The sequence below is a fragment of the Tympanuchus pallidicinctus genome, unplaced genomic scaffold (genome assembly GCF_026119805.1).
Source record: "Tympanuchus pallidicinctus isolate F22 unplaced genomic scaffold, pur_lepc_1.0 scaffold2, whole genome shotgun sequence".
NCBI classification, from domain to species: domain Eukaryota; kingdom Metazoa; phylum Chordata; class Aves; order Galliformes; family Phasianidae; genus Tympanuchus; species Tympanuchus pallidicinctus.
In genome coordinates, this window is record NW_026294721.1 from 24175004 (window position 1) to 24201641 (window position 26638).

General features: G+C 40.6%; 1 protein-coding gene across 9 annotated transcripts in view; it reads left to right on the forward strand.

The window, feature by feature from the left end:
* The first annotated feature begins 5483 nt into the window (after positions 1 to 5483).
* Positions 5484 to 26638, forward strand: part of DCUN1D4 (defective in cullin neddylation 1 domain containing 4) — a 36946-nt gene continuing 15791 nt past the window's right edge. For 2 of the 9 annotated variants that reach the window (XM_052683380.1, XM_052683381.1), the window contains exons 1-4: positions 5484 to 5600; positions 14690 to 14760; positions 15575 to 15614; positions 22862 to 22976. In XM_052683380.1, the coding sequence (XP_052539340.1) occupies positions 5576 to 5600; positions 14690 to 14760; positions 15575 to 15614; positions 22862 to 22976 (251 nt within the window). In that variant the 5' untranslated portion in view covers positions 5484 to 5575. Of the gene's footprint in view, positions 5601 to 5886; positions 6041 to 6252; positions 6369 to 14689; positions 14761 to 15574; positions 15615 to 21495; positions 21526 to 22861; positions 22977 to 26638 lie in introns of those variants that run through there. The other 7 variants (XM_052683379.1, XM_052683374.1, XM_052683375.1 and 4 more) reach the window with 7 other exon arrangements.

Below are 26638 nucleotides of genomic sequence, written 5' to 3' on the forward strand. Positions count from 1 at the left end.
TTTTTCCAAAACAGAAATGAGACTATTTTTAATTAGGAGACATGCAAAAACTGTGTTTGAATGTGTGCACGTTTTTCACTTCTATCTTCTTTCATTCCACGTTATATTCTTAAAAAAAAAAATGCAGTTTTAAGACAATTTCCAGATGACTGATACAGTATTGATAAAAACTGTTATTCTTACAGACTTTAACAAGATATTAGACGCTGCAGTGTTTTTACAAAGTGCACGAGGTACCTCTGAATAGCTATTGTTCCATGACATTTGTGAACACAGCATGGAAGTTACCGTAATGCAGTTTCTGTGAAGGGAGACAAGTGTGTTGCAACTGCTTTTCCCTGTGCTTACAGTAGTTTTCATCTGCAAATGTCAGCAGCCTGTCCCTTCTCACAGCCTTCATGAGGCACTGGCACCAACATTGCACAGTAGTACAGAGTATGCTCACTTCTCTGCAGTGTGCTCTGATGCTAGCTCTGACTCATGTCCAGACACAGGTTTGCCTTTCCACAGCCTGTACAAAACATAACATTAGCTTACCACATTACTTGTTATTTTCCACAGTCTGACTCTACAGATACTTTGTAATATGAACAGTTTATTCATGTGAGATGAAGGAAATTGTACTCATAAAAGCTTGAAACTCCTTTTTTTTAAACTATTAAAAACAGAATGAGGGCATTTTTCATAAAGCCAGACTCCAAAGCATGATTTGTCATAGCAGATCAGACTATATGTCATCTCTGTGTGTGATAGTCAAAGTCTGTGTACATATTTGAATGGCTTTTCTCAGGATTTAGAAACATTTTCTTTATTAGAGATCTTCATGCTTAAAACCTCAGGTGTAAATACTCTGTTCCTTTGAGCAGTTTATGCAATGTAATGCTTACGTACCTCACAATGTCTAAATATCATGCTGTATGCAAATGTGATGTGTATCAGTTATATATCAACAGCTGGATTATTATCTCAGAATGACAGAGAGAAACAGTGACCATGAGCTGTAGCGCTTCTACTCTGCATTTAGAATTGGGAAGCTAAAGCTATACTTGATTTGTCCTTGAAACTTTGTGTTGTTCTAATCCCCTTCATCTGATTAGTTTAGAAAAATGTGGAACACGTTTCTTAGTTGCAATCAATGCTTCAAACTATGAAAGAAATGTGCTAGAACAGGTCCTGCTGCAGGGGCATGTGACTGATCTTGCTGTTTTCTAATCATACTCTTTTCAGCTCAGCTTTCATAAGGTAGTATGTTACGAAATAAAATGTATGTGGGTGTCTTCAACTGTATCTTCAGAGATAGCGTATAAAATCATGTTTTATTTTCTAAATACTTGATTTTTTTTTTTTTTCTTCCTGTCAGCAAAAGCTCTGGGAGCAGGTTGTCCAAGGAGGTTGTGGATGCCCCATCCCTGGAGGCATTCAAGGCCAGGCTGGATGTGGCTCTGGGCAGCCTGGTCTGGTGGTTGGTGACCCTGCACGTAGCAGGGGGGCTGAAACTAGATTGTCATTGTGGTCCTTTTCAACCCAGGCCATTCTATGATTTCCAAACAGTGTGTTTGGTAGTACTTCTAATTCCATCCTCCCTGACATTCTGTGTAGGTTAAAGTTTCTAGGGATATACAGGAAGAGGTGTTTTGTCAGAAGCCTAACTGTATCTCAGAATAAGAAAGAAGGTCTCTAATGTGTGAGAGAGAAAATTCTGAGTGGAACTGTACTGGATTCTTCAGCAGAGTGGAGGCTCCATACTCCTCTTACGTACATTTCCACTTTGGGCCCTTGATGTTAATGTGTGTACAGCAAGCTCAGCTTCAGAAGCAGTAGTCCAGGGATTGTGACAGAGCACCCTGAGACCTGGGCGATCAGCTCAGACCTCTTGGGCTAGGAAGGATCTGAAATTTATATTTTCTATTTTCAGGGGCGTTGCAGCTACAAGCTTCCTAAAACAAAGTTGTGAGCACCCTTCAGTTTTCAGCTGGACTTGCTGTTAGTAAAACAAATGAGTTTGGTTCTGCTATAGTGGGCAGGTGCAGCTCACTGAAACAGATGCGGAAAACATTCAGGCCTCTTAAAGGAAGGGACCTTTGTGGTCACAGACAGAGGTGCTGGTTGATTTGAGGTGCCTCCAGGGTTCAGGCAGAAATTCAGAGCTGTTCTCTGAATCTTGGCTGCTTAAACATTCTAATTACTAGTTAAGTAGATCATTTTAAGAATCTCAAACTGAAGTTGAAGGGAACTAGAAATCCAATTTGAGGATATTAAATATGAGGTGTTAACTGCCCTGAAGAAATGAATATCACATTTGTTTGCATGGTGTAACAGGAGGGCCCTTAGGGTCAAAATCATACATCTGTGGAGTAAGTAGCAAGGAGCATAGCATGATTTCATGGGACATAGTCGCTTAATGTGGGCTGAGTTACTTGAGGAGTGTCTTGAAAGCAGTTATATAATCTGCAGCTGCTGCTTTCTGCCACCTGAGGTCCTCTTTTATCCCTGATCAGTAGTGTCCTGTTGACAGAGTACGGTATGTACAAGAATAACACACAGTTAAAATGCTTTGTTGCAGGTTTGAAAATGAATTTTTTTTTCAGAAGCATTATTGTATTAAGTTGGGTATTAGTTACCTTTTCATATCTGTGAATGATTTAGAACTGTGATTGCTGGGTTTCTTGGTTGACAATTTCTCATCTCTTACAATGCCCTGTAAAGTGATTTGCTGATACTTAATTTGCTTTGTTAACATTTAGCAAGTTCAGCTAATGTTCAGTTAATGTTCGTATTTTCAATGCAGTTCTCTTCCCCTCTCTGACTTCAAAAACACGTAGTGATTTGTGATTGTGGTGCCTGACATGAGTCTTCAAGTTTATTTCTAAGTAAGGTGAATGCAGGTATTTGGGAGACAGTGACTTGAGCAGGTTTGAGCTTGATAACCCGTGGAAAAGAAGAAAACTGAGTTGTTTTTTTCTCTCTACACATTAGTCAGTGTTTTTCACAGTCCATGGTGTTTTTTCATGTGATTACCATTAAAAATTGTAAAAGGAAAAAAAAAAAAAAAGCAACACAAATATAGAAAGGTAAACAACAGTCTTTCTCAGGGGAAAAAAAGAAGTGCACTTTCTCTTTGTGAAGGCATTTGAAAGTGAATGCAGTTTTAAGTTTGACCTAGCAGGATGTAAATTGGTAGATGCATTTCCTGTCTCTCTCCAGTTCTTGGTTAAGTATTTCTCTTTTGGGTGTTGATAGGAACATTTGCATGCATAGATGGGGAGCTGTGTGAGACTGAAGATCTGGTGGTAAAAACAAACCAAAACAACTAGACAACCTTTTTTGTGGGGCAGAGGCAGTCTTACTCTTTGATCTAGCAGTTGCAAGGTATCTAACTGTCCAAATGGTTGTATTGACACAAAAGATTCTGGGAGGATTAAGAATTAGAATTAAGAGGAACTCATTTAAACTGTCTCTGTCCTTGGGAGAATGCTGGATGAATCATGAAATAATTGGTGTGCTTTATGTAAAGTGTTTCTGTTTTGTAAACTCAGACGTAAAGAAATGAGTTGGACTTGGAAATAAATATGGGCTTGCTGACGTAATATCTCCCTGCCTGGAGGCTTTTACACCGCATGGTAACAAAGGGGAGGTTTGTACCTTCTTGAGTTTGGAGTGAAGGTATGTGGTATAATGGGCTGGTTCTTGTGGGACTGGCCTGTTCTGGCTGCAGCGTACATTCCATTGTTTAGCAGGCAGAAGTGGAAAACAATGTCTCTTTTGTTTTTCCCTATGGATTTCTTTGCAGATCTAGTTTTATGGATCAGAGGTTATACTTGGGCATTCACGTATTCAAAAATATTTTGAACTTTAATGCTGTTTGTTTTACAGCTGTGAATAGCAGTAGTGATGGAAGCTGTGTAGTCTAAGGAAAGATTTGCAAAGCCAAATACTACCTTTTATTTTAGACTAATGTAAGTAGGGGGAAAAAAAAACCTGAAACTTTCTAGGGTCAAAATGTCCTCAGATGAAACTTTGTCTTTCTGTATGAGATGCCTTTCTTTAGATATTATCAGTTTACAGCTGCATGAGAGTTAAAAGAAGATTAGTGTGCCTGTATGAGAGAGAATGTTGTTTTATTCTGAACCAATGGTGGTCTATGTACTTCAATGTGACAAATGGGTACTCCTAAAGGAATTGCTCCTCAGACCAGAATTGGAACAGATCAGCTGAATTACAACTTGGTGCTCCTACTGGGTAAAAGCCTTTGGGATGACATACAAAGCTTATGGCTTTGGGCTGCTTTAAGCTACCATACACATTTCTTCTATATGTAAATATGTAAAATATATTTATACTGTAAAATACTGCTAAGAGAGGGGCAGGAGGGTCTAAAGAAATAATTCTTGTTTTTAACTGCTTGAAATTTCAAACATTTCCATGTCTTAGTATGCGATCTTTCAAGATCTCTTACTCAGTTTTCTACTCAGTGAGAGGTAAGACATGAGCGTCTCACTGCCTCACCGAGTCGTTAAGGGTCGTTTAAAAACAAAACAAAACAACCAAGTGTGTGAGCAATGAACTGAAGGCTGCGTGCTCATGCACTGCCTCTAAGTGCCAACGGCCTTAAGGTTAGCCCTTCACTTTCTTTTAACTTAACCTTTCGGAAGCATACGCATATTTGTGGGCGGGTAATTTCTATACTACCCTGCCGAGGCAGTGCCGCAGCACTCTCCTTTCAGCAGCGCTGCAATACGGAGTAGCGCAGTGCAGCCGGGCCGTCCCTGGACGGACGTAAGCGCGGTGCTCGCTCTGAACGGCAGCGCCCTCCGGCTGCCTTCCCGCTCAGCGCCCGGAGCTGCTCCCTGGCGTTCCTGCGGGGAGAGGCGGGTGGGTGAGCGCCCGCCGAGGAGCGGGATCCCAGCCGGATCCTCCCTGACTCGCGGCGGTTCTTGGGCCGCACACCACGTGCGCTCGCTTTTCAATCGCCGCAGCTAAGGCATGGCGGAAAGGCGCAGAGCCTGGACTCGGACCGGCAGGAAAGGATCGAGAAAGCGGTTGCGGTTCGCCGAAGCCGCCTCCCCCAGCGACCAAAGCGACCCACGAGAGCAACCCTCCACCTTCCCACTCCCCACGGCTCTGCAACACCTCGCCAGCGGTGCCCGAGGAAGCTCTGCCCCTCGCAGCAGAGGCCCTGCCCTCCACCCTGTTGAGCCAATCGCACGGGGCCGTGGGCGCGGCCCTTCTGTTCCTCTGCCAATCGGAGGCACGGCTGACACAAAGTAGAGTTCGTTGCACGCGCTTTCAAGACCAGAAAAGATTGCCAGCAGTAACGTCCAATCGTAATAAAGGGAGGCGGGGTTGGCTCGGCCGCAAACCCAATGGGAGGGCGAGAGCCGGGGAGGGAGGCGGTACGGGGCAGGCAGAAGGAGAGTGGCGGGAGCCTGAAGCAATAGGGGAGCAGAACCCTGAGCAGCCCGAGCCAATGGATACCGCCGGTGGGCGGGGCGGGGGCGGCCGTGCCTGGGCTCTGTGATTGGGAGAGGGGCAGCGGGAGCCGGGCCGGGCAGGGCCGTGTGTGCGCCGCACGAAAATGCACTCGGATGCCGGCGCTGTCAGTGAGTAGCGGCGGGCCGCGCCGCGCTCCCTCGCCCGCTCTGCAGCGGCCCTGCCTGACCGGCCTGCCGCCAGGCCCTGCCGCCCGCTCGTCTCCTCCGCAACTGGTTGGGGCGGCGCGGCCGAGCGGCGCCTCATTCGCATGGGAGAGCGCCGGGCCGGCGGGCGCGGGGACGACGACGGGCAGGCCGGGGATGGCGGGCCGGGGGACGGCCCTCGGCAGGCTCCGGGCGGGCGGGAGGGGCCGGGCGGGGAGGGGCGTGCAGCAGTGGGGGCGGCAGGAGCGGCGCCGTGCGGCTCTCGGAGGCTATGACGCAGTTTCCCCGGCCCGGCTGGGAGAACGGCGGGCTGGGGGCCGCGGGCCGCCCGAGCGGAGCGGCGGCGCGAAGGGGAGAAGGGAACGAGGGTAGGCGGGCAGCGGCGGTGCTGCCCCGCGGGAGAGGTGCGTGCGCGGAGGGGGGCTGTGGGCGGAGCGTTTCCTTCGGGCCGGTGCGGGAGAAACGGGCTGCGAGGGGGGAACGGGCGGCGCATTGTGGGAGGTGGAGGCTCTTCCGTCGCTGCTCCGCGCGGGCGGGCTGGGGGCGGGGGGGCCTTCGGACTACAACTCCCGGCGTCCACCGTGGCGCCCTGAGCCCCGCCCCCAGCGAGCTGCTTCGCCGCCCCGGGGCCGAGCGGAGACGCCGGGCCCGGTCGTGGCGCTGGGGGTGGTGCGGGGCATTGGGAGGGTCTCGTCTGTGTGTGGGATGGCTCCCCTCGCCGCGCTCCCCGAGGTGCTCCCGGTGCTGTGCAGCCTCCTGGGAGGGGGGGGGGGTGTTGGGAGTCGCGGCCCCGGGGCGCTCTTCGCTGCAGGGCTTTGCGAGCGGGGGCTGCGGCCCTGCGCGGTAAGAGGGGGCCGCGCTGCCGGGCAGGGCAATGGGCGCCAGGCGTTATGAGGGGCAGCGCGTCAGCGGGCCTGGGCTCCCCGAGCCCTCGGTGCTGCTCAGAGGGGGAAACTGGGCAGGGAGGTGCAGAGCCCGTTCACGGTGACGTTATGTAATGTCTTTAGCAGTCCTGGATTAGTCTACCTTAATGTTTATCGTTATGTGGTGGTATCGAATGCTCCCAGCTGAAGCAGAAACAGCCACCTTATGTTGGAAATAGAAGGATATTTTTTCTGGAAAGTGCCTTTTGTTTGCTCCCTTTGCAGTATCCTCTGTCTAAAAACCAGAAGGTGCAGGTCTGTATTACGCACTTGTGGGCTGCAGCTGCCGCTACTCCAGCACTCCCTAACGGAGGGTGCTGGAGGTGGTGCAGTGATTTGTGGTTGTTAATTTCTCTGCGTAGAACACACTGAGTACTGCTGCTCATGCTTCAGCTGTTGCTGTCTTCTCCTTCAAAAGGTCCCTTGCACCAATTTCCATCTTCCACCACATTATATGGCAAAGCCTTGAAGTGCCCATATGTGTATATGTGATATTTTCAATAGGAATTTTCCTAAATTAACTTGTATCATTACCTGTAGATTCATACTTCTTTTTCTTTTATTTATTCTTTTCTTTTGCTTTTTTTCCACTGTGGAAATGCTTGAAACTAGAATTAATGTTTCTGTTGAGTCTTCTTGTTGTTCCTCTGTATTCCATTAATACATTTTTGCTCAATTTTTCTATGAGTGATTTTTTTCCACATTACATGAGAAGCACAACTTTCCGTTTCTCCTCTTCTCTTAAAAGTTTCTTGCAGCTCCAATCAGTGTGATCAAAGATGGTTTCTGTTTGCAATGCAGTAAGTCAATGAAAGGCAATAAGCTGAGTAAGGCAAGAAAACAGCTTTCCTATCAGTGTTTCTCTTTATTATTTTGTATCAGGATGGGATTTTATTCGTATTATTTTAGTACTTGGTTTGTTTTTGTCTGGGTAACTTGTGCTAACTTGAGGCGAGTTGTTAATTTTCTATCTTCTTTACTTTTTCCCTCTTGCTTTGGAATCGGGAAAATAGTTCCCCCCCCCATCGTTACATCCCAGTTCATGTATTTGCCTCTTCAAGCAGAAGAGGAAATCACGCTTGATTTCTATAATGTGCTTTATGGAGAGCAAAGAGCTGGGAAATAGGGTTAAGAATTTTAGGAAAGTGCTCACCTTTTGCGCTCAATTTAGGTATTAGAGACCTTAATGGTGGGGATGTGTGTCTTTCTGCAAGAAGTAATGCTGCTCACAAAGACTTAAAGCAGAAGCCTTATTTTAAAACTGCCTACTTGCAGATCTCGTATAAATGCTTTTCGTGTATTGTCCATTTTAGACATTTTTCTTAAAAATGTAAATCCGAGATTAAACAGAATTTCTCATTTTGGCTCATAAAGAGATTAAAAAAAAGAGAAAGCAACAAAAAACATCCAGTTCATGCAGTGACTTTTATTTGATTTTAAAATATACACTGCTGTGAGAGCCATGTTCCAGTGCCATTTGTAGCAGGTGTGTGAGGGCACAGGCACTGCTGCAGCTCATAGCTGAAGCTTACAGCTTCTGTGGCTCTGTTGGTGCAGGGCTACAGAGGAGCACTCTCTGATCCACCAGTCAAATGTATCTGGGTTAACTCTTGCCAGTTCCTTAAATTGGCTCAACCGACATGGTAGGTTTTCGCCTGCAGTGGATTAAGGAACATGCCCATGACCTGTGCTGCTGGCAGAGCCATAGAATCTGTAGCTTTTGGCAGAGAAGAGAGAAGCAAGCAGCTGGGACAGCAGTGCTTGTTCCTGGTGTAGCTGTTTGTAGGCTGCTGCAGTTTCATCCTGATGTACTGATACGTGTCGTGCTGGACATCCTAGCAGTGCATACCAGGGTTTCATTTCTGCTGAATTAGCTGGAGCACAAGACACAAAGTTTTTATTAGCTTTATACCCTTTGTAGGATGGCAAATGATACCTAATCTGGCATGAAGTTTGGAGCAGTGCTGGCAGTCTGTGCTGTGGCCATAGCATCCAGTGATACAAAGTTAACTCATTGACTTATTTTGGAATGAACTTGATGCTAGAGTAAGAGAGTGGATGAGTACACACAGCAAACCTGTGCAGGCTAGCTCTGTATTAAATGCCTCATAGCTGCATTTCCTCTGTTCTGCTCATGATGTCAGGAGCATGAGCCCACTAAAATACTGTTTGATTTTATAATGTATGCTTTAGAAATAGGTTTAAAAAAGGTGTAATTGCCCACAGCTTTATTCATTCTTTTCCATCTGTGCCTGGCCATTCCATTTCTATGATATCCTGACAAGAATCTCCTCTAGGAATGCTTATCGGGCACATTTAGTGGGCACGCAGGCTGTGGTATTTGCAGCAACAGAAACAGATGTATTACACCATAAATGCACACAGTGTTAGATCTTTGGCTAAAAACCAAAACAAAACATGAGCCGGTGCACAGAGTTTGTTTTAAAGTGTATATGATAGAGTAGCTCTGATTTGTTCTAATTAAATTAAAGATTAATGGACATTCAAAGGAAAGGAATGGCTATGTAACATGTCTGCTGCTTAAATTGCTCCGAAATTCTCAGTGAACTTTAAACCTCAGTAGCTCTTTCTGTAAACAAGCCTCCAGATCAGGGTGCTTATTACATACCTGGGTGAAAGAAGGATTGGTTCCTATGAAGGAAAGATTAGTGCTTTTCCCTTTCCCTATCTGCAGAGCGTGCAGTAGTTTCACAGTGCTTTGCTACAAGTACTGTGAGTGACTGCTGATGTAATACCAAATGTTGTGGCGAAGATTTGTGTTAAGATGGTACCCTTTAAGTTCAGTGTGCTGTCATTTCAGCCACATTTTGTTGTCAGGGCTTTATTTTAATAGTATGAACCACTGTCTTGCTTCAGGATGTTTTAGGGTGTAGGGTTTGGAAGACACGTGCAAGCTTTCACACATGTATTCGTGCTGTGCTGGCATCAGCAGTGCTGGGTGTTGAGTTCAGAGCTGTGGTGCACACGTGCCCGCAGGGGTTGTGCCCTGCAGCATGGCACAACAGCCAGGAGGGCTCAGCCTGCTTCTCTTCCATTCAATCGGGAGCCCTTGCACTCCGGGTAGGAATTCACTTGAGCTCTCTTTCTGAATCATGGATGCCCCATCCCTGGAGGCATTCAAGGCCAGGCTGGATGTGGCTCTAAGCAGCCTGGTCTGGTGGTTGGTGATCCTGCACATAGCAGGGGGTTGAAACTAGATGGTCATTTGGTCCTTTTCAACCCGGGCCATTCTATGATTCTGTGGTACTCAAGGAAGACTCTGTGTGAGAATAAAGTGCCATGTTTCTTTCTGGCGTGGACTTTGTGACAAGGCTGTAAGGATCTGTAAGGTTGTGCCTTCTCTCTCACTTTTTGATTGGTAAAGAGAGGTGAAACAAAAGTGTAACAATCTTGCAAAGGTCTTAGAACAAAAACTGTACTGTAACCCTCTTGTAAAAGTTGTAGAGCCAACACCTGTTGTACCCAAGTGCCAGGGAGGAGTCCCTGTGAGTCGCTTTGTTTAAGGTGGCCTCGAGTCGGCCGTGGGCTCACAAAGCAACTTCATTCATCCTTGGGCAGGAATGCAGTGTCAGTTCCTGGCTGCTCCATATGCTTATTGTGCTGCAATTGGGGATCTCTGTCGTTAGGTGTGTTGTTTTCCTGTAAATGAAGACAAAACATTTTCATTTGTTTTCTACACTCAAATATAGAAATTCTACTTTCTGCATGTAAGTACTGGAGGCTTCCACCAAACATAGGCGTCAGATCTGAACGTCTAAACTCATTGGTCAGTATAAATTGTTGTGCCATTAGGACACTTATGTAAGCAGATCAGGGAGCATAACATCGTGTTATGATGTAGTTCATAATGATTACATGATTCTTTTATTGGATAAGTAAGGTTTATTCAAGATCAGTTAGGGAGGTGATACTTTGGACTAATATTTCTCCTATTGCTACAAGTTTTCTCCATTTCTGCTGTTTGAAGCCAGAAACTGTATTAAATTAAAAAAAAAAAAAAAAAAAAGCTGAAACATTCCATTCTAATTTTCAGGGCATGAGTCTGCCCGGTATGTTTCTGTCTAATTGTTTTCCGAGAAGCTTTTAGCAAATGACAGCATTTATACTGTTGTATAGAACTTTACAGTCATAAAAATTGCAATGACTCCTTCCACTCTGAAGTTCTTAACGCAGAGTTGCATCTGTAGCATTCATGTGTCACGTCTGTCTGGCGTATTTTTAGACAGACTGGTAGATTTAGACCTACTGCTACTAGAGATTTCCTATTTGCTGACATTATCTAGAAGCTTTTAATGGAAGCCTGGGAGCCTACTGCTGGTCTGATCTGGCGCTGGTGCAGGTTGATGGTAGGTGATGGTGCACCCAATGGCTGTGGTTTGTCAGAGCTTTGAAGTGATAATTTTAACAGCAGGAAATAAGCTACAGGTGTCAGGCAGGTAAGTGCCATGTGTGGGTGGGCACAGAGTTAGAAATGCTCTTTAGGTATTCATTTGTGGTCTCATTTGAATAGTTTGGCAGCACGTGGTTTCCTGTGATAAAAACTATTTATTTATTTATTTATTTATTTTTCTGAAAATGTGATTTCATGGATTTGAATTTGACATTTCAGGTAGAAAATATGCAGCTTCCATTCACTTCTGTCATTTGCTTATATTTAAAATATATAGAGAGGTTTTTTTGGAGGGGAATGGGGTGGGGGGAAGGGGAAATAAACTATGTTGTGTCTCATTGCATTTCTTACATTTGTCTCAATGAAGGATGTAGAGCTACTTTTATAAAAAAAAAATGCCCAACCAGTTGCTCTCTTCTTTGCCTCTCCTGGTCAGGTCATAACTGTCAGGTCTAAATTTTGTAAATTTTAATATTAAAGTATTTTAAAGGTTATTTTAAATCTTTTTGTTTTCTAAAATTAATTTGTATGTGACTGGGACTAGTTATATAACCCAGATGTTAGTACTTGTTCTTAACACTGAACTGTGGATAAGGGTGAAGTTCCATTTTATGAGGCTGGTTCTGGCATTTCTTTCCTTTCTGGATGGATTTGCAATTATTTTATCCAGATTTTTTTTTTCCTTAGCTGTTGTGTTGTGGATTATGTCAAACTATTTAATAGCATTTGGGATTTCCATTGCTTCAGTCCATTGCTAAAGGTAGGCTGGCATCTGTAACAAAAGCAAGCGTAGGGTTTGTAACATAGCATGTCTTTTCTTCAGCATTCCTGAAACAAGCAGCTTTCCTCCACTTGATCCCAGGTTGTTTTTCCTTTCCTTTTATTGCAGTAATAAAAGCAGAATAGAATCATAGAAGGTTGGAATAGTTAAAGTTGCAAAATACCACTATGATCATCTAGTCCAACCATTGATCCATCACCCCATGCCCACTAACCACATTCCTCATCAGTGCAGTTCCTGAGTACCTGTAAGGACAGTGACTCCACCAGCTCCCTGGGCAGCCCATCCAATGCCTCACCACTCTTCCCGAGAACAAATTTTTCCTACTGTCCAACCTGCAACCTCCCCTGCCACAACTGAAGGCTGTTACATTTTCATCATTCCAGGCTGGTTGATCTGCATTGAAACTCTTGTGTTCAGATGACAAATGGTTTCACACAGGTTCCTCCACATGGAACCTGTACCAGCTGCTGCTGGGTGCGGAGCTCCTGGAGGTGCAGCTGGCTGGGCAGCTGATGAAGTGCCTTGAGGTGCCCGGCTGCAGCTAGCTGCTCAGCAGTGCTTAATGTGTGTCTGTGCCTTCTGCTGGCTTTCCGAGTGGTATCACAAGAGTGTGAGAGGGAGTATTTTTCAGATGCTGTTCATTGAAAAGCAGCTTTTTTGATGTATAGCTTCTCAGTATTGTGGAATAGTTTTGTGCCTGTTCTTTGCAGTGTGGATACAACAAACACTGTGACCAAGTTCAAAAGGGAACTTGAGCTGTAATTAAATTTCTCAATTATTTTGGCTGCCACTCATGTTTGCTTCTATACCAATAGTTGACAAAGCAGCTTATTTTTGCTTTTGGATCACAGCCCCACTTTGGAAGCGTCCCCTGTGGAGAGACAAAACTTTGGATTCCTGTTTTGTTCTAGAAGCCTTAGTATTCATGTGGATATACCAGTCTGTGCACAGCCAAGGTGTGATGCTTGTCGTGTAAGAGCTCTAAAATATATTGCTGCAGCTCCTCCAAGACCATCATAATTGTGTAAGGTTTTCTGAAGTAAAAGCTTAAAGTTGTAAACTGTTTCCAATGGATGTGTGAAACGTTCTGGTGTGAATGCTGTGTTTTGAAGTGCCTAGGAATGCTTTATTTCCAAGGCAGTGCCTAGTAGACTTAATCCTAGTTTCTAGAATACTTTTTTTCCTGTTGTTGTAGATAATATCTAAAATTACTGCCTAGTATTAATTTAGAAGAAATATTTGGTTAGTATTAGATGCTTGATGGCTCCAGATATCACTGGTTTCTCTGAAGACCTGCATTCTCTGTAGGTCGTAAGCTATGCAACAGGGGAAACTGTAATGTTTGTGTTCTGAGGAGCTCCGTCTGGGCTGGCATTAGCAAAAACACCTTTCCTCATTTTAATCTTGCTCTTCTCAGAATAACAACCTGTCTTCCCCTCTGCACCCCCAGCTCCTCTCCAGTAAGAGGAGACAGACTGTTTCTGTCTTGGTGTAGATAAATATATCTGAAGTTTGAAATTCCATCTCTGGTGTATCTGACTTGCAGAAATTGTGTTGCTGTGATGGGGAATGAGAGAGTATAGGGTAAGAAATAAGCAATTATTGGTGAAATGAGATTCTCCAGATAAGACAATAAATAGAGCCTGTGATTCCTTGAAATATCTCTTTTAATTCAGCACGTTGAGAGAATTCTGTACTGATGTGTGCAGCAAGTGTGCTCCTTCAATTTGTCATTTCCACTCTCCCAAGGATCTGCTGTTTAATGCAGATTGTTCATCCTTAGATCCTGGGTCATCTTCAGTGTATTTTGGGAGCATTTTCTTGAAATGAAATGTGGGAATTACATTTTTTCCTTACTTGTATCTTTTAGGAGGAACTGGAGAAAGCCACATTTGCTGGCAGAAGCACTGCAGCCATTAGCACACAGCAGTGACACCAGGCATGCAGAGTTACATTCTGCTTGCAGTGTTTTGCTTGCCAAATAGGATGTGTCTCTGTGTTGTCAGTGTTCTCTTCTGCCCAAGTTCCAGTGGGGCTGCCAGTTTGCTTTTGTTTTAAATGGAAGTATTTTGTAGTGATTTGATGTCTTATACCTCTCTCAACTGCTCTGTGCCCAGCTTCTGAGACTCATGCTGGTTTGCATGCTCTCTGACTGGATCAAAATGGATCTTTTTGGTGAATTAATTCTTACCTAGTTTTATTCTGGACTTGTTTCTAGCAAAAAGAGGTGACTTAATGGAACAGAGAAGGACCAGCTTGTCTCTTTGTATCAGCTGAGGCAAACTCAAGTATTCATTTGTGAGACAAGGAAGCAAAGTCAGTATCTATGTTAGGGCTACTTTCATGAAGTGTCAGAGTTCCACATTTTAGGTTCTATTGGCTTTGGTCATAACTGCTGTATAGTGACTTGGGGTTCATTATGCAGAAGTCATGTTTCAGCTGTGTGTGTTCCAGTAATTTCGTTTTACAAGGAAATGAGTATATTAGTATATGAGTATATTTCTTGTTTCATCATCTTTTAAAAAACAGTGTTTTCAGTGGTCATTTTAGAATGTTAGGTGGTAATTAAATTGCTTTTGGAGTAGGTGGCAGAGGAAGACTGAGTAACATGGAAACTATATAATGATTCCTCATCTTGAGGATGAAAGTTGTAAATGATTTAAATTTATCACATTTAATATAGTTGCATATTTAGCTATAGTTCTGCTTTGCTGGATATCATCCATGCCTTAAGAAGAATGCATATATAGGATTTCTTCTGGAGATTTGACTTAATGTTTTCCATTATGTGTTGAAAATGTTGGTGCTGAAAAAGGGTTGGCTTTTGTTTTATAGTCAGGTCACGGTTTGATTGAAGTACTAGAATTTATGAAGATCTTGATTGTTACAGCTGGAAACCAAGAAGTTTAAAACTTTTTTTTCTCCCCTCCTCTAGATTTTCAGCTGAATTCTCACCTATCAACACTGGCAAATATTCACAAGATTTACCACACTCTCAATAGGCTGGTAATGACTTGCCATTTTCTCTTGGTGGAATTGCTAGGGCTATAGGTCAGAATGTTTTTGTGGTTGAAATCCTTTAGTGATTGCACTTCTAAGAACTATCGCTGCTTGTCTGGCTGAGAGGCTGTGGGTTTTGAATCTGGGAACTGCAGTAAACAGTAACTACTGCTGACAGGTTATACACCAGGGTTCAGAGTGGAGTTTTAGCCACGTTCCGTGCAACACTGGATTTGAAGTTTTTTCCCCAAACAAGTTTTCCTTGATGATCAGGTGATGACAATCCTTCTTACACTTATGCCTTCCGTTTGTACATTGCAAATGTGGTGGATAAGACATTTCCTAAGGGGAAAAAAAAAGATAACTTGTTTCCAAGTTATCCAGCTGAGTTTTAACCGGGCTTTTTTTTTTTGGCATGTGTGTGTTTAGCCGTAAGCAGTGCCACTACTGTGGTAAAGGCTAAATTCAGATTTTCTAATATGGCATTTATTCATAGAGTTTTTTTAAAAAAGCCCTGCAAAATTGCCCATTCAATGCATGGTTACTTCTACTCTTCAGATGTTGTTTGTTTTTTTGAGTTTAAAAAAGTGTTTAAAAATATTTTTCAAATTACTTGCAGATTATCCTTGAACTCTTTAGATACATTTGCAAGTATAGTTGTTTTGGTAAATACAAACCCAAAACAAAAAGCCTCTGCAGTTTCAGCTAAATGCTCCTTAAGTAGTGAAAATGAATATTAATATGGAATAGAGGTTAAAAGGTTACTGAACAATGGAGATTATGATCTTATTAAACTGTATTCATTCCTATTCTCTTGCAGAATCTGACGGAGGACGTTGGCCAAGACGATTGCCAGACAGGTATTTAATAAGGATGCAGTAGAAATAGACCACAACAATTTAATCTTGATTCGTGAAATAAGTGTCTCTAGCATTATGGAAACTGAGATTTTAGGAAGCTGATGGAGTTTTAGGAAGCAGCTACAGAATCATGTTTTTCTTTTTTTAAAGATTTCTTCAAAATGTTTGTGCTTTTAAATTCCCCAATTGAGAAGAACTGACAGGTTTCAGCAGTATGTTATTTTACAGTTTCTTTGCGTAAGTTCTTTAAGAAGACCTTATGACAAATTCCTCTCACTCCTTGGACTCAACCCATCAGACTAGCAGAATATCCATGTTCTTAGAGTGTTTTGACTCTTGAAGTTGCATTAGTGAGAACAGAGCAAAAGCAAAGCCTCTCATGGCTATTGTGTTGCCTGTGACCGAGTTTAAATGCTGTGCTCCAAACAACCCAGCTCTTTTCTTTCAAGTGATTTTGTTGGATGGAACTTGTTCTTATTTCTCGTGTAGTTTTTCAGTAAATATCTAAGGGCAATTTCTTAGTTCCCAGTCTGTTTTCCGCTCTACAAAATGCCATTGTTTTTGAGGCCATCATCTCACGTGTGGTATTAGCTTGTTGCCAATTCTTGATTCATCTGCATTTCTGCTTTTTGTGGCTTGATATCTTTTAACATGTGCTACCTCCTTTTCTGCTTGTTCCTTAAAGCTGACATGTTCCTTGATTTCTTTTTTTTTCCATTTCTTTCTGTGTTTCAAGCATGAAACTTAAGGAGGAAGGAAAATAACTTGTTGGCTTTGAGCTCTGATATTAAGCAGAGCAGTTCTTCAAAACTGCCCACATCTGTCCTGTCATGTCTCAAAGTTGTTCTTTCTCCTGAGGTGCTAGCTATGTGTGCTGATGTTACCCTGAGCGCTTAAGAAAGTGAGGAGAGCTGTCTGCTTCTCCTGGAGATTTCTGGAGCAAACTTGTAAGTCTACTACTCTCTTGGCTTAGAGCAATGAGAAAAAATACACTGGGATGGGATCTGACAGAACTTACCTGTGCCTTTTGTCACCTCCTCCATACTGATTTTGTTTTGTAGTTGCACTGTCATACCCTGTCAGAAGGTTTCTATCAAATGTTTTCTGTCAGTGGGCTTGGTGATTTCTTACCTGAAGTTAGCTCATTGTATAAAAGCTCTGCAGAAGAGGTTGTCAGATGCAAGTAGTTTTGGCAGACCTGTTACCATCCATTTGTTAGAACTGAAGTCCTCTTCTTTCTCCCAATGGAGACTTGGAATTTTTCCCTTTGTGACCCAGTTTCTTGAACAAAACCTGTATGCATCCTTATTTTGCACGTGAAAACGTGTTCTATAGTCTTTTCTCACTTTTGATTGCAAAACTGTTCTGAAGCATCAACTATTGGTTTTGAGGCAGTCAAGTTCTGTTACTAATCAATAAAAGTAAGTAGCTGTGCTTAAGGTGTTCAGAATTTCTCCTCTCTTGCTTAGCACTACCATCATAAAAGGTCAGTTAAGAAATCAGCCTTAGCATTCCCATTATCTCCTTGGGAACATATTTAAGTATGTTGTTGATTTTAACGTACTGCTTTATTCTGACACTTGTTGTTATTGCCTACTTTGTGTTTGTCTGAATTAAGCTGTTTTTAAAAGCTTAAGCAATACTCATTGAATGAGTTTGGACACAAAATCCCAGTAAATAATATATTTTTTTTTCGTAATAGCTGTAAAAGAGCCTTTCAAACCAGGAAAAAGTATGAAATGAGAGCTGAAAGTAGAAGTTGCTACTGGCAAATTCTTATATTCAGATTTCATTCTAGTGTTTCTTATGCTTCTGCCCTGTTTTATATCCCTTTGCACGAAAAGGTGAAGTTCCAATGTTTGCATGACTTCCAGCCTTGAGTTCAGTTGAAAAGTATATTTGTCCTTCCTCATGTGAGGACAAGTAGACGTTCAGGGGGCTGTTTTGGCCATTGTGAATATAGTGCAGTCATGTCTCGTGTGCCCACTTGTTGGGGGACTTGACACTTGTGAAACGTCATACAGGAAAGTCTTACTTAAGTCTGGAAAAATCAAACCCATCTTTTCCAAATCATTTGATATCATTGTGCTTAATTTTACATAGTTTCTGTTCTCTGGTAGTAAGAAATGTCAAGACCTATTCATTTTATTACGCAGCTTACAGAACTGCATAGATCTTGTGGGTTTATTTGAGATTCTACGTCTAGAACTCATTTGGCAGTCATGTTAATAAATCTGTTGCGAAGGTTTGTTTGGGTGTTATCAGACCCATCTAGAGATTTGTTTTGTTTTGTTTTTTGAGATGTTTTTCACACTTTGAGCCTTCTGAAGCATATCTTATCCTTAGAGATTACTGTTATTTTTCTGACATGTATCCTGGTTAATGTTGTTACAGTGGAGTCATGTATTAAGTCACCTTAAACAGTGACTTATATCTAAATTGAGTTGAGACTTCTAAAGCTGCTTGGAAAACGGAGAATTCAATTTTAGGTTACCCTTTATTTATAATAAACTTTTAATGCTTACTATATTCTTTCAAAGCATGTATTTCTGAGCTATATAAATATGCCGGACACTGAAATTATTTTAGACAAATTCTACCTTTTCTAAGTATTACTGTTTGTTTTTTTTTAAGTATCTGAGTATCTTAAGTATCTAAGAGCTGGAGGATGGGTTTTTCAGATTTTCTTCAGTGATTTGGGAACTATCCAGAACTTTATTCCAAAATACACCTCACGTTACAATTACTGTTTCATAAAATGTGTTAGCATTGAGTGTGTTTATATATATCTGAAAAATAAGGTAGACTGTAAATGTGTCATGGGGCTTTAACTTATCAGCTGTTTCTAAGGGTAAGAATCACAAACAGTTGGATTCATTAAACTGTTTGCTCTTTTTTTCCCCCTCCTTTTTATATGTATTAACTTGGAAATTTCTCTCCTGAATTTAATATTAGTCATTTTTGAACCACCTATAAATTGAGCAATAACTAACATTAAAGTCCTACTTTGATTATTAAATTGTGACTTGTTTACTTATGCAGACTAAAATGTCTGTATAAGTGCATATCCTGCTTTCTCCTGACTGTTCTAACACAAAGAGGTAATGACTTCAGGAAAAATAAAATAAAATTTAAAAAAAGGCTTCATTGCTTTTCTTGAAGTTTGGAAGGGGATGGAGGGAAAATTATTTACTTCTGCCCTTTTTTTTTGGTTGTTTTAGAAAAGAAAACCCTTGTAAGACCAAAGCAGTTCTGTACTGTGGAATTCAAGATAGAGGAGGTGATTTTTTTTTTTTTTTTTTTTCTTCTTTTCCTAGTTTTACAAGAAGACTGTAAATGGTTTGGTGGTTTGATGAGTACCTTAGTTTTTTTTCTCATCTCATATCTGAAAAATGATGATTGTTAACAGTGTTTGTGGTGGTCTTGTTGCTTCACTGAGTTGCTTTATCTTTTCCAGTTCAGCGTGCACAATTTGTAATTATTTTTCTTTTGAAACATCCATCTTCTGTCAGAAGAGCAGAAGTGTTCACAGTCATTACCTAGAGAGTAGGAGAAATGATGCGTCTTTAAATCTTTTCTATAGGGACACAGCTTGCAGTATTCTTTTTAATTGACCACTGTTCTTTCTTTTTTGTTTCTTCTGGTTTTGTTGTTATTCTAGGAGTGTCTCTCCCTTGTGGTGCTTATCTTACATACTGTTTCATATTTCTTGGGGTGAGTTTTAGCTCTTGAGTTGATGCATCTCTGGTAACTGTTTCCTGCAAATTTGGAAGTACTGAATAGAACGTTTGGCAAACAACATTTATACTCGGCAGGCTTTTGGCTGGTGATGGCCTATTCAGCAGCCATTTGGAGGCTCTACCTTGCAAATGCTAGCTTCAAGTGTCAAAAAAAAATAGTGAGGACTAGGAGGGTTCTGCCAATCTTGAGTTGAGACCCAGGAGTAAGAAACTTTGAAGATAATCACATTCACGTCAGAGAAGCTGCACTTGGTAAGTAAAGTTCCTGTCAAACTTTGCATGAAGTCAGAGAGAGCTGCATGCGCGTTTGCAGATGATCAGACCTGTGAGAAGCAAAATTAGTTGGAAAAACCCAGATATCAGTAAGGTCTGTATAGAAAAGGTTAATATTAATGCTACTTAGTGATCTACGCTGTAAAATAAGAAATTGAAAGAATTTAAATGAAGCTACGTTTGGATAGGTTTTAACTTTAGATGAAAGTAACAGAAATATCCTGCTTTTTTAACTTTTAGAAACTGCGAGAAAGTTATAACTACCCTTCAAATTCAATATACACTAATTCTAGTGACAAAAGTAAATGTTTTTCGAGTAATGTTTTTGCAGTGTGGTTTTCAGTAGTTTATAGATCATTCAACAGTTAAAACATATTGAAGGTTTAGTCCAAAACTAAGTTATTAAGACGTTTAATCTCTGAAAACAAGTAGAGCATGTTTGTCCACATTGTGTCTTATGCATTTAATAGCCATTTACCAATTTCTGAGCTCTCTTCTCTTTCCTTTTCTGTCAGTTTGATAACTGCAACTAGGTACATTCAAACCAAGAAAGGGTGTAAGTTTTTTGTATGAGTTGTTGGAGAAATTGGGGTGCGATGAATTCTGTTATCATTTTAAGACTTCAAACAGGAATTCTTGGATTAAATTTTTTGGTTTGTCTGGGGTTGCAGAGCTGATAAAATGATTTTCCCATTCTGTAACTTTTATTTGTTTTCATCTTCTGCTATGCATCTCTCTTCACAGTAGCCTTGCATATTTCTTTTCCCAGTAAAATAACAAGCATTAGCAGGAGTAAACTGGACAAATTCTAGGGGGTTTGGTATGGTAGTTTGGGTTACGTGTTACTAGAATCCAGTGTCTATGGCATCATAAATAGATTTCTAAATAGGCATACAAAAAAAAAAAAATTAGTTTTCAAAGGAATGAGGTGACTGTGGGTTGTGTTCAGGTACTCAAGTACATACTTACCTTCCAAAATAATCTATTTGTTAGCACACGCTTTGATTTATTAAGTTTGTGTCTGAGTTTGTTTGTAGTTCTGAATCTGTTGGCTGTCATCTTAAATGTCCTTAGTTTGTGTAGGTTTTCAAATATCAGAACACTATTTAGAAACTTGATTTAAAAATCCATAAAACATCATACTTAGAGTAATTTCTGGGAATAGAATTTTGTGGTACTGTTAATTTGCAGGTATAATAAGATGGAACTAATGCAGTCGTAAGATGAGGTTCATTAGTTTCTTTAACCTGGGTAGTAAAATGCTTTGGGTGTACTGTGAAATTTTGGTGATCTCTGGCTTATCTGTTTCAACTATACTTATTTTTGAGAATATGATAATTGTTAATATCCTTTTATTATATATTCAGGGTAATGCTTTTTGAAGTACATTCTACTGTATACATATAGCTGTTATATTTTCTTATGATAGAAGTTTGAGTACAATGCTGGATTTCTTTTTAATAACTAGTTAAATTATATTGTAAATGCACAGTACTCTTAAAGCTTTCTTACTAAAAGATAGTGCAGGTATATCCAGGGAGGGGAGCTTAGCGGACAAAAGAGAGGAGGGGGGAAAAAAGTATAGGAAGAGGATATAAATTGGAAAGAGTATTTCTTGAACTAGAGAGAGGAATTTTCTTAACGGAAGTGAGTGTAAAGGTAAGACCAAAGAAGGCATGCTAAATTTAAAACTTTGTTAGCTGAAACCAGATTTGTTAATGTTGATAACTGGTGTGACCATATTGCCTACTGTCAGAAAAATCCTTACTTTTATATGTCTAATAGTTTCAGTGCATGTTTAAAATAAAGTACATGTAGCAAAGCCTGTGAGGCTGTAAGGTTCCTTACATGTGTTTCTCCTATAACAGGAGAGAGACTTTCAAAGATACGAAGAATAGGTAAGCATAAGATTGCCATTAGTATTTGTTGGGTATTGGGCCTCTGATTTCAGTCTGTTCCCCTGGTGTCGAATGGTAGTACGAGTTTTATTGCTTAATTCTGTGCTGTGATTTAAAATAAAAGATTTTGTGAACGTGTTAGTAAAGCAGAGCTAAACTTGGATGCTGTTGAAGCTAAGAGAAGGTAGCTCAGGCATGCTGTAGGTCTTCATATTTTCTTGCAAGTTTCTTTGGCATCGCTTTGTTTCCAGAATTTTATACCTCACCTCTCCCTTCTTTTCCTTCTAAAATTTCTCTGCGTAACATTTAGAGCTTTGTTAGCTCTTTGAGCTGCTCCTACACATACCTTTTTCTGGTGTCCATGTGGTCTTCAGTATATGAAAGCAAGGCAAAATTTTGCCTGACTTTTTAGCCTATTGCTTTCATGAGGCAGCAAAGATATTTAAACAACTTGCTGTACTAATATACAGAATGGTTTATGTGGGGATTGTTTTTTTCTTTTTTCCCTTCAGTTTAATTACAGGTTTGGTGAGCTGGATTAGCACACTGAAGAGTTTCCAGAACTGGCAAAAGGAACAAGTAGGAGTGTGCAGCTAGCACCAGTTTTTTAAATTGGCCATTCTCTACTTGCAGAACTACCTGAGCAAAATGATACTCATTTTTTTCCTAATGGTTGTTAAGCATCTCTTTGCAAAAACAAACAAACAAACAAAAAAAACTCTAAAAAAACAAACAGGAAAAAAAAAAAACAACAAATAAAAAAAGCAGCCACTCAAACAACCACCTCAACAACAACAACAACAACAACAACAAAAAGCTCCTGAAAAGAATCCCCTTTCTTCACCTCCTACAACAAATCAAAGAAAAATGGAAAAAAACGCCCTCCTTTCCTTGCTATCAGTATCACAAAAAAAGTGTGGATTAAAAATAAAAAGGTTCTGTTTTCTAGACCTGTGCTGCTCTAATCTTTGGGTTGCATCTGTATTTCAAAAAGTAATGGACAACTCTCAGAAGTTCTGATCTGAATTAATTACTAAAAAAGTCAGACTGAAAGCTTAGATATGTCAGGATAGACTTAGTTCATGCCTTTTGTTAGGCTGAAGTGGCATTGGTGTAATTTTATATTTTGGCATAGTGCTACTGACTTTAACTGAAATCTGGTCAGAGAAATACCATGGAAAACAGATTTTGCTCTGGAAAGGGGGCTTTTTCTAATTTATAAATCCACTAACTTCCTCCCTTCCCTTTCCTTTGTAATATGCCTATTAGTGGACACAGTTTGACTGGTCTGCAATAGTTTCATCTCTTGTACTGGTGTTTTTAATTCCCTCTGTAGGAAGTCTCCGGTCTTGCAGTTCATCAGACTGCTTTAGTAAAGTGATGCCTCCAAGGAAAAAGAGGAGACCTGCAGCAGGAGATGATTTATCTGCTAAGAAAAGTAGACATGATGGGTATGTCATCTTACCATGGGCTAAGACTGGAATATCTAAAGATGAATAGCTGATTTGATCATGTTTTTAAATACTAATCAAAATGATATTCAAATTTGATTGGTTTCTTGATGTGGAACCATTGCCTGTGATTCATGTGAACATCTATTTTCAGTTTGCTTCTCACCTTTTTCTAGCCGTGTAACAGGCTTGTAGGGAACTTACGTTCTTGTTTGCCAGTGTCAAAATAGATGTACTTGCTTGTTCAAAGGCTTGTAAGAGATACAGTAATGTCTTCATATGTAAAAAAAGTGAATGTGGTTGTGGGCTATTTGCAGCCACAGTCTTACCTGAAATTCTGCTAATCTTTCCCTTTTGTGTTGGTGGTTTTATGCTGATGATGCAAGAGAAAGTTGAATATTGCTCGGGCAAGGTTAATGGTGGAGCACTGATTGAGGCAGTGCTGTTCCCTCTGAGCAATGGAAGTGCATGCGGGTTATAACTGTGGAGGATCATTGTGCTCTTTTGTCACAGGTGCTGCATAGCTGACTGTTCTGGAAATGCTAGATTTTCTCTGAATGTTCAGTCAGCCTCAGTCCTTCAGCATCCTCTGAGTGTGCTCCTTTTGTGCAATTACTTATGTGAAATAAGATCATAACTTGTGGGAGACTGTGCGCTCCTGCACTGTAGGTGCCATCACATGCTAGGGAGAGGGCTATAGCATACTTAAACAGTATCTTGGTGTTGGAAAGTGTTGTGTACTACCAGAATATTTGGCTGCATCTGCTAATAGAACGTAAGCTTTATTACTCAAGCTTCTGTAACATGCACCTTCAGAAAGGTGAAAAGATGCCTTTCCCCTGTCAACCTGAAATGAGGCTGCATACTTTCCTTTTTATTCACTAGTGTGAGTAATAAAAATGCTAGCAGCCAAATTAAGACTCTAGTTATGCCTCTATAACTCCATTGTGCTCAATAGGGTTGCACAACTGTAGCTGCCCTGGAATTTATTAAGTGATCTGCTGAGGCAGAAGAAAGATTTAAAACTCCCTTTCATTGCTTTGAGTATGTAAAACTAGCAAGAGCAGAAAAACACTACATGTTCTTAATATTTTTTGCTGGTTTTTGAGAAATATTAGAAGTAAGAATAGAATTAAATGTTTCTAGAATCTAAGTAGAGATGTTTACAAAATTTAAATAACCTCCATTTGGCGAGACCCTGACAGCAAAACAAGACAATTTAACACCCCTAGGAAGATTGTCTGTAGTAGAAGATACTGATCCGTGTAATTCATATAAGAAAATGATGAAAAGCTGATTTCTTACTCTGTTAGTAGTTCATGTAATCACGAAGAGCTTTTTGAAAGCATAATTCGAATGCTTTTTCCGTCTGCCTTTCAGTTTGTACCTAATGGATCTAGTCTTCATTCTACTGCCATCTAAAGTTTACTTCAGGGGAAAACCTCTGCCTGCTTTTAGAAGCGCAGGTGAAACCAGATTCTGTCAGCTGTGGGCCAGAGGGGAATATCCTTCTCTGATGTGGTTCCAATTTTTGTTTTCCTTCTTAACTTCTAAGGTTTTCGGGCTTGCTCAGCTTCCCTTTGTTTCCTTTCTCTTGCTTTGATCTTCAAGAAAATAGCTTGTGTTTCACCAGACCTGGCAATATGAATTAATTTCCTGAATGTTCAGCTCTATTTTAGAACTGTATTTTCTTTTGAGTATTTCTTCAAATCTGGCTTAATGTTTTTTGAGCAAGTCATTTCTTCTCTGCTTTTTGGATAGAGCTCCTGTTTGTTTTTTCCCCCCCCCCAAGTTTGGACATTTCAGTGTGTTAGACAGAAACCAATATGAAATTAGGAATTTCTGCAGCAGTGTGCTCTTGTGAGCCTACTTATCTCTAAAGCTATTGCTTCTGACAATGTGTGGATGCTTTATATGATAAAAATTGTGCAGGCAGTTTAATGCCAGTGTATATAGATTAAGGGGCTTCTAGGTCTGCTTCTTTACCATTGCTCTCTTTTTAGATGCAGACTTGCTTGAAACTTCGTACTGATAACTCAGGATAAGCTTTCAAGGGACATCAGCCTATATGGAATCTGTACTGTTAAGTGAAAAAAGGTAGTCAGGGTCTTCCTGAATGTCTACTTTTCATGAAAAGCAAAATGTATTATCTACAGGAGAAATGATATTTCCTATCAGAGAGAGCATTTGTTGCTTGAAATGTTTTTGGAATTATCTAAGTTTTGTATGTTGTAGAGGAATGTTAACGAATTCAGTAATTGCTCATCTCCCATTTGCTTTCAGTGTGAAAATGTTGGATGGTACTCTAAAGATTACCAATGGATTGTCATTGTTAAGGGTGTCAGCAAAGCAAAAACCAAATGTTGATAACTTCACCTGATTTTTCTACACACACACAAGCATACATATATAATCCTTACATGAATAGTTGGATGATCTTTTCAATCTTCACTGTTTGTGTTTCTATATTTCCTTCAGTTATAGGAGTACTAATAGGAATACTTTCAAGGTGCATATTCTTTGCAGAAAGCTTATTGCAGCAGGGTTCTGTACTGAAAAAAGATTTTGAAAGACTCTTATCTTCATAAACTCTAAACAAATGTGGTACCAGGGAACTCATAATAGCTTTCACTTTTGGTTTCACTTCTATTTTCACTTTTTTAGGGATACACTCTCATTTTGGAATAACCAGTAGAATGATGATGATGCCTTTTGAAGAAAAGCATTTATAGAAACAAATCTAGATGTTATTGTGGTTATTTGGAGAACTGATTTCATGTGTAGACTAACTATGGAAAACAAAGATTCTTTCTTTCTTTAGTATCCCATCCTTACACAATAAGAGCTTGAATTCTGTTAGTTATTATTCATAATTTCACCTTGAAACATGAATGTGATATTTTAGTGGGAGGAATTGTTTTTTTTTGCTGGAAGATGAACAGTGAAAATTATTCAGTGTGTTCATCTCTAGATTGCAGTAAGATTTATCCCATTTTAGAGAATTGTATTGGAAAGTAGACCTTTCAGTGCACACCTATCAGAACATAATGACTTGAAGGCATTTTATTTCCTTCTCTGTTTGGCAGTCTTGACCGTATTGGACTTCGAATTCTCACACTCCAGAGTATTCTCAATTTGGACTTAAAAATATGTGTTCTGCATGCTGCTCTTTCATCATAATGTTAAGGGTCTTACAGAGGGTTAAATGTTTCATGTAAAGATGGTTGCTAGGTAAGAGTTTAGTCCCTGCTATCTGCATATCTGTTATGCAGTCTCTAAGCAAAGAATGTCTGCTCCATAGGAAAAAACAGAGATATGTAACATAATGTCTTCTTTCTGATAGTCTCATTTAAAAATATTTCTACTCTTTTCTCCAGAATCATGCTGAGGGAAAAAACTGACAGTAATGTATATTTGGACCTTAGACTGTTGAAAACTGGGGAAATACAACTGCTTCCCTGAAAGCTGTGTGTGGACCACATAAGGAAATGATGATATGAAAAGCAGATTTATTACTTGAGTTGCAAGCTCTATACTCTGTAGTGAAAAAAACTTAAATTTTTAAAACACAGTCAGTGCTGTACTACTAATGTGGGAAAGTAAGACAGGAGGGTATAACCCTGGAAGTTTTCAAAATCAGTAGTGTTGATAGGCTTCTTTAT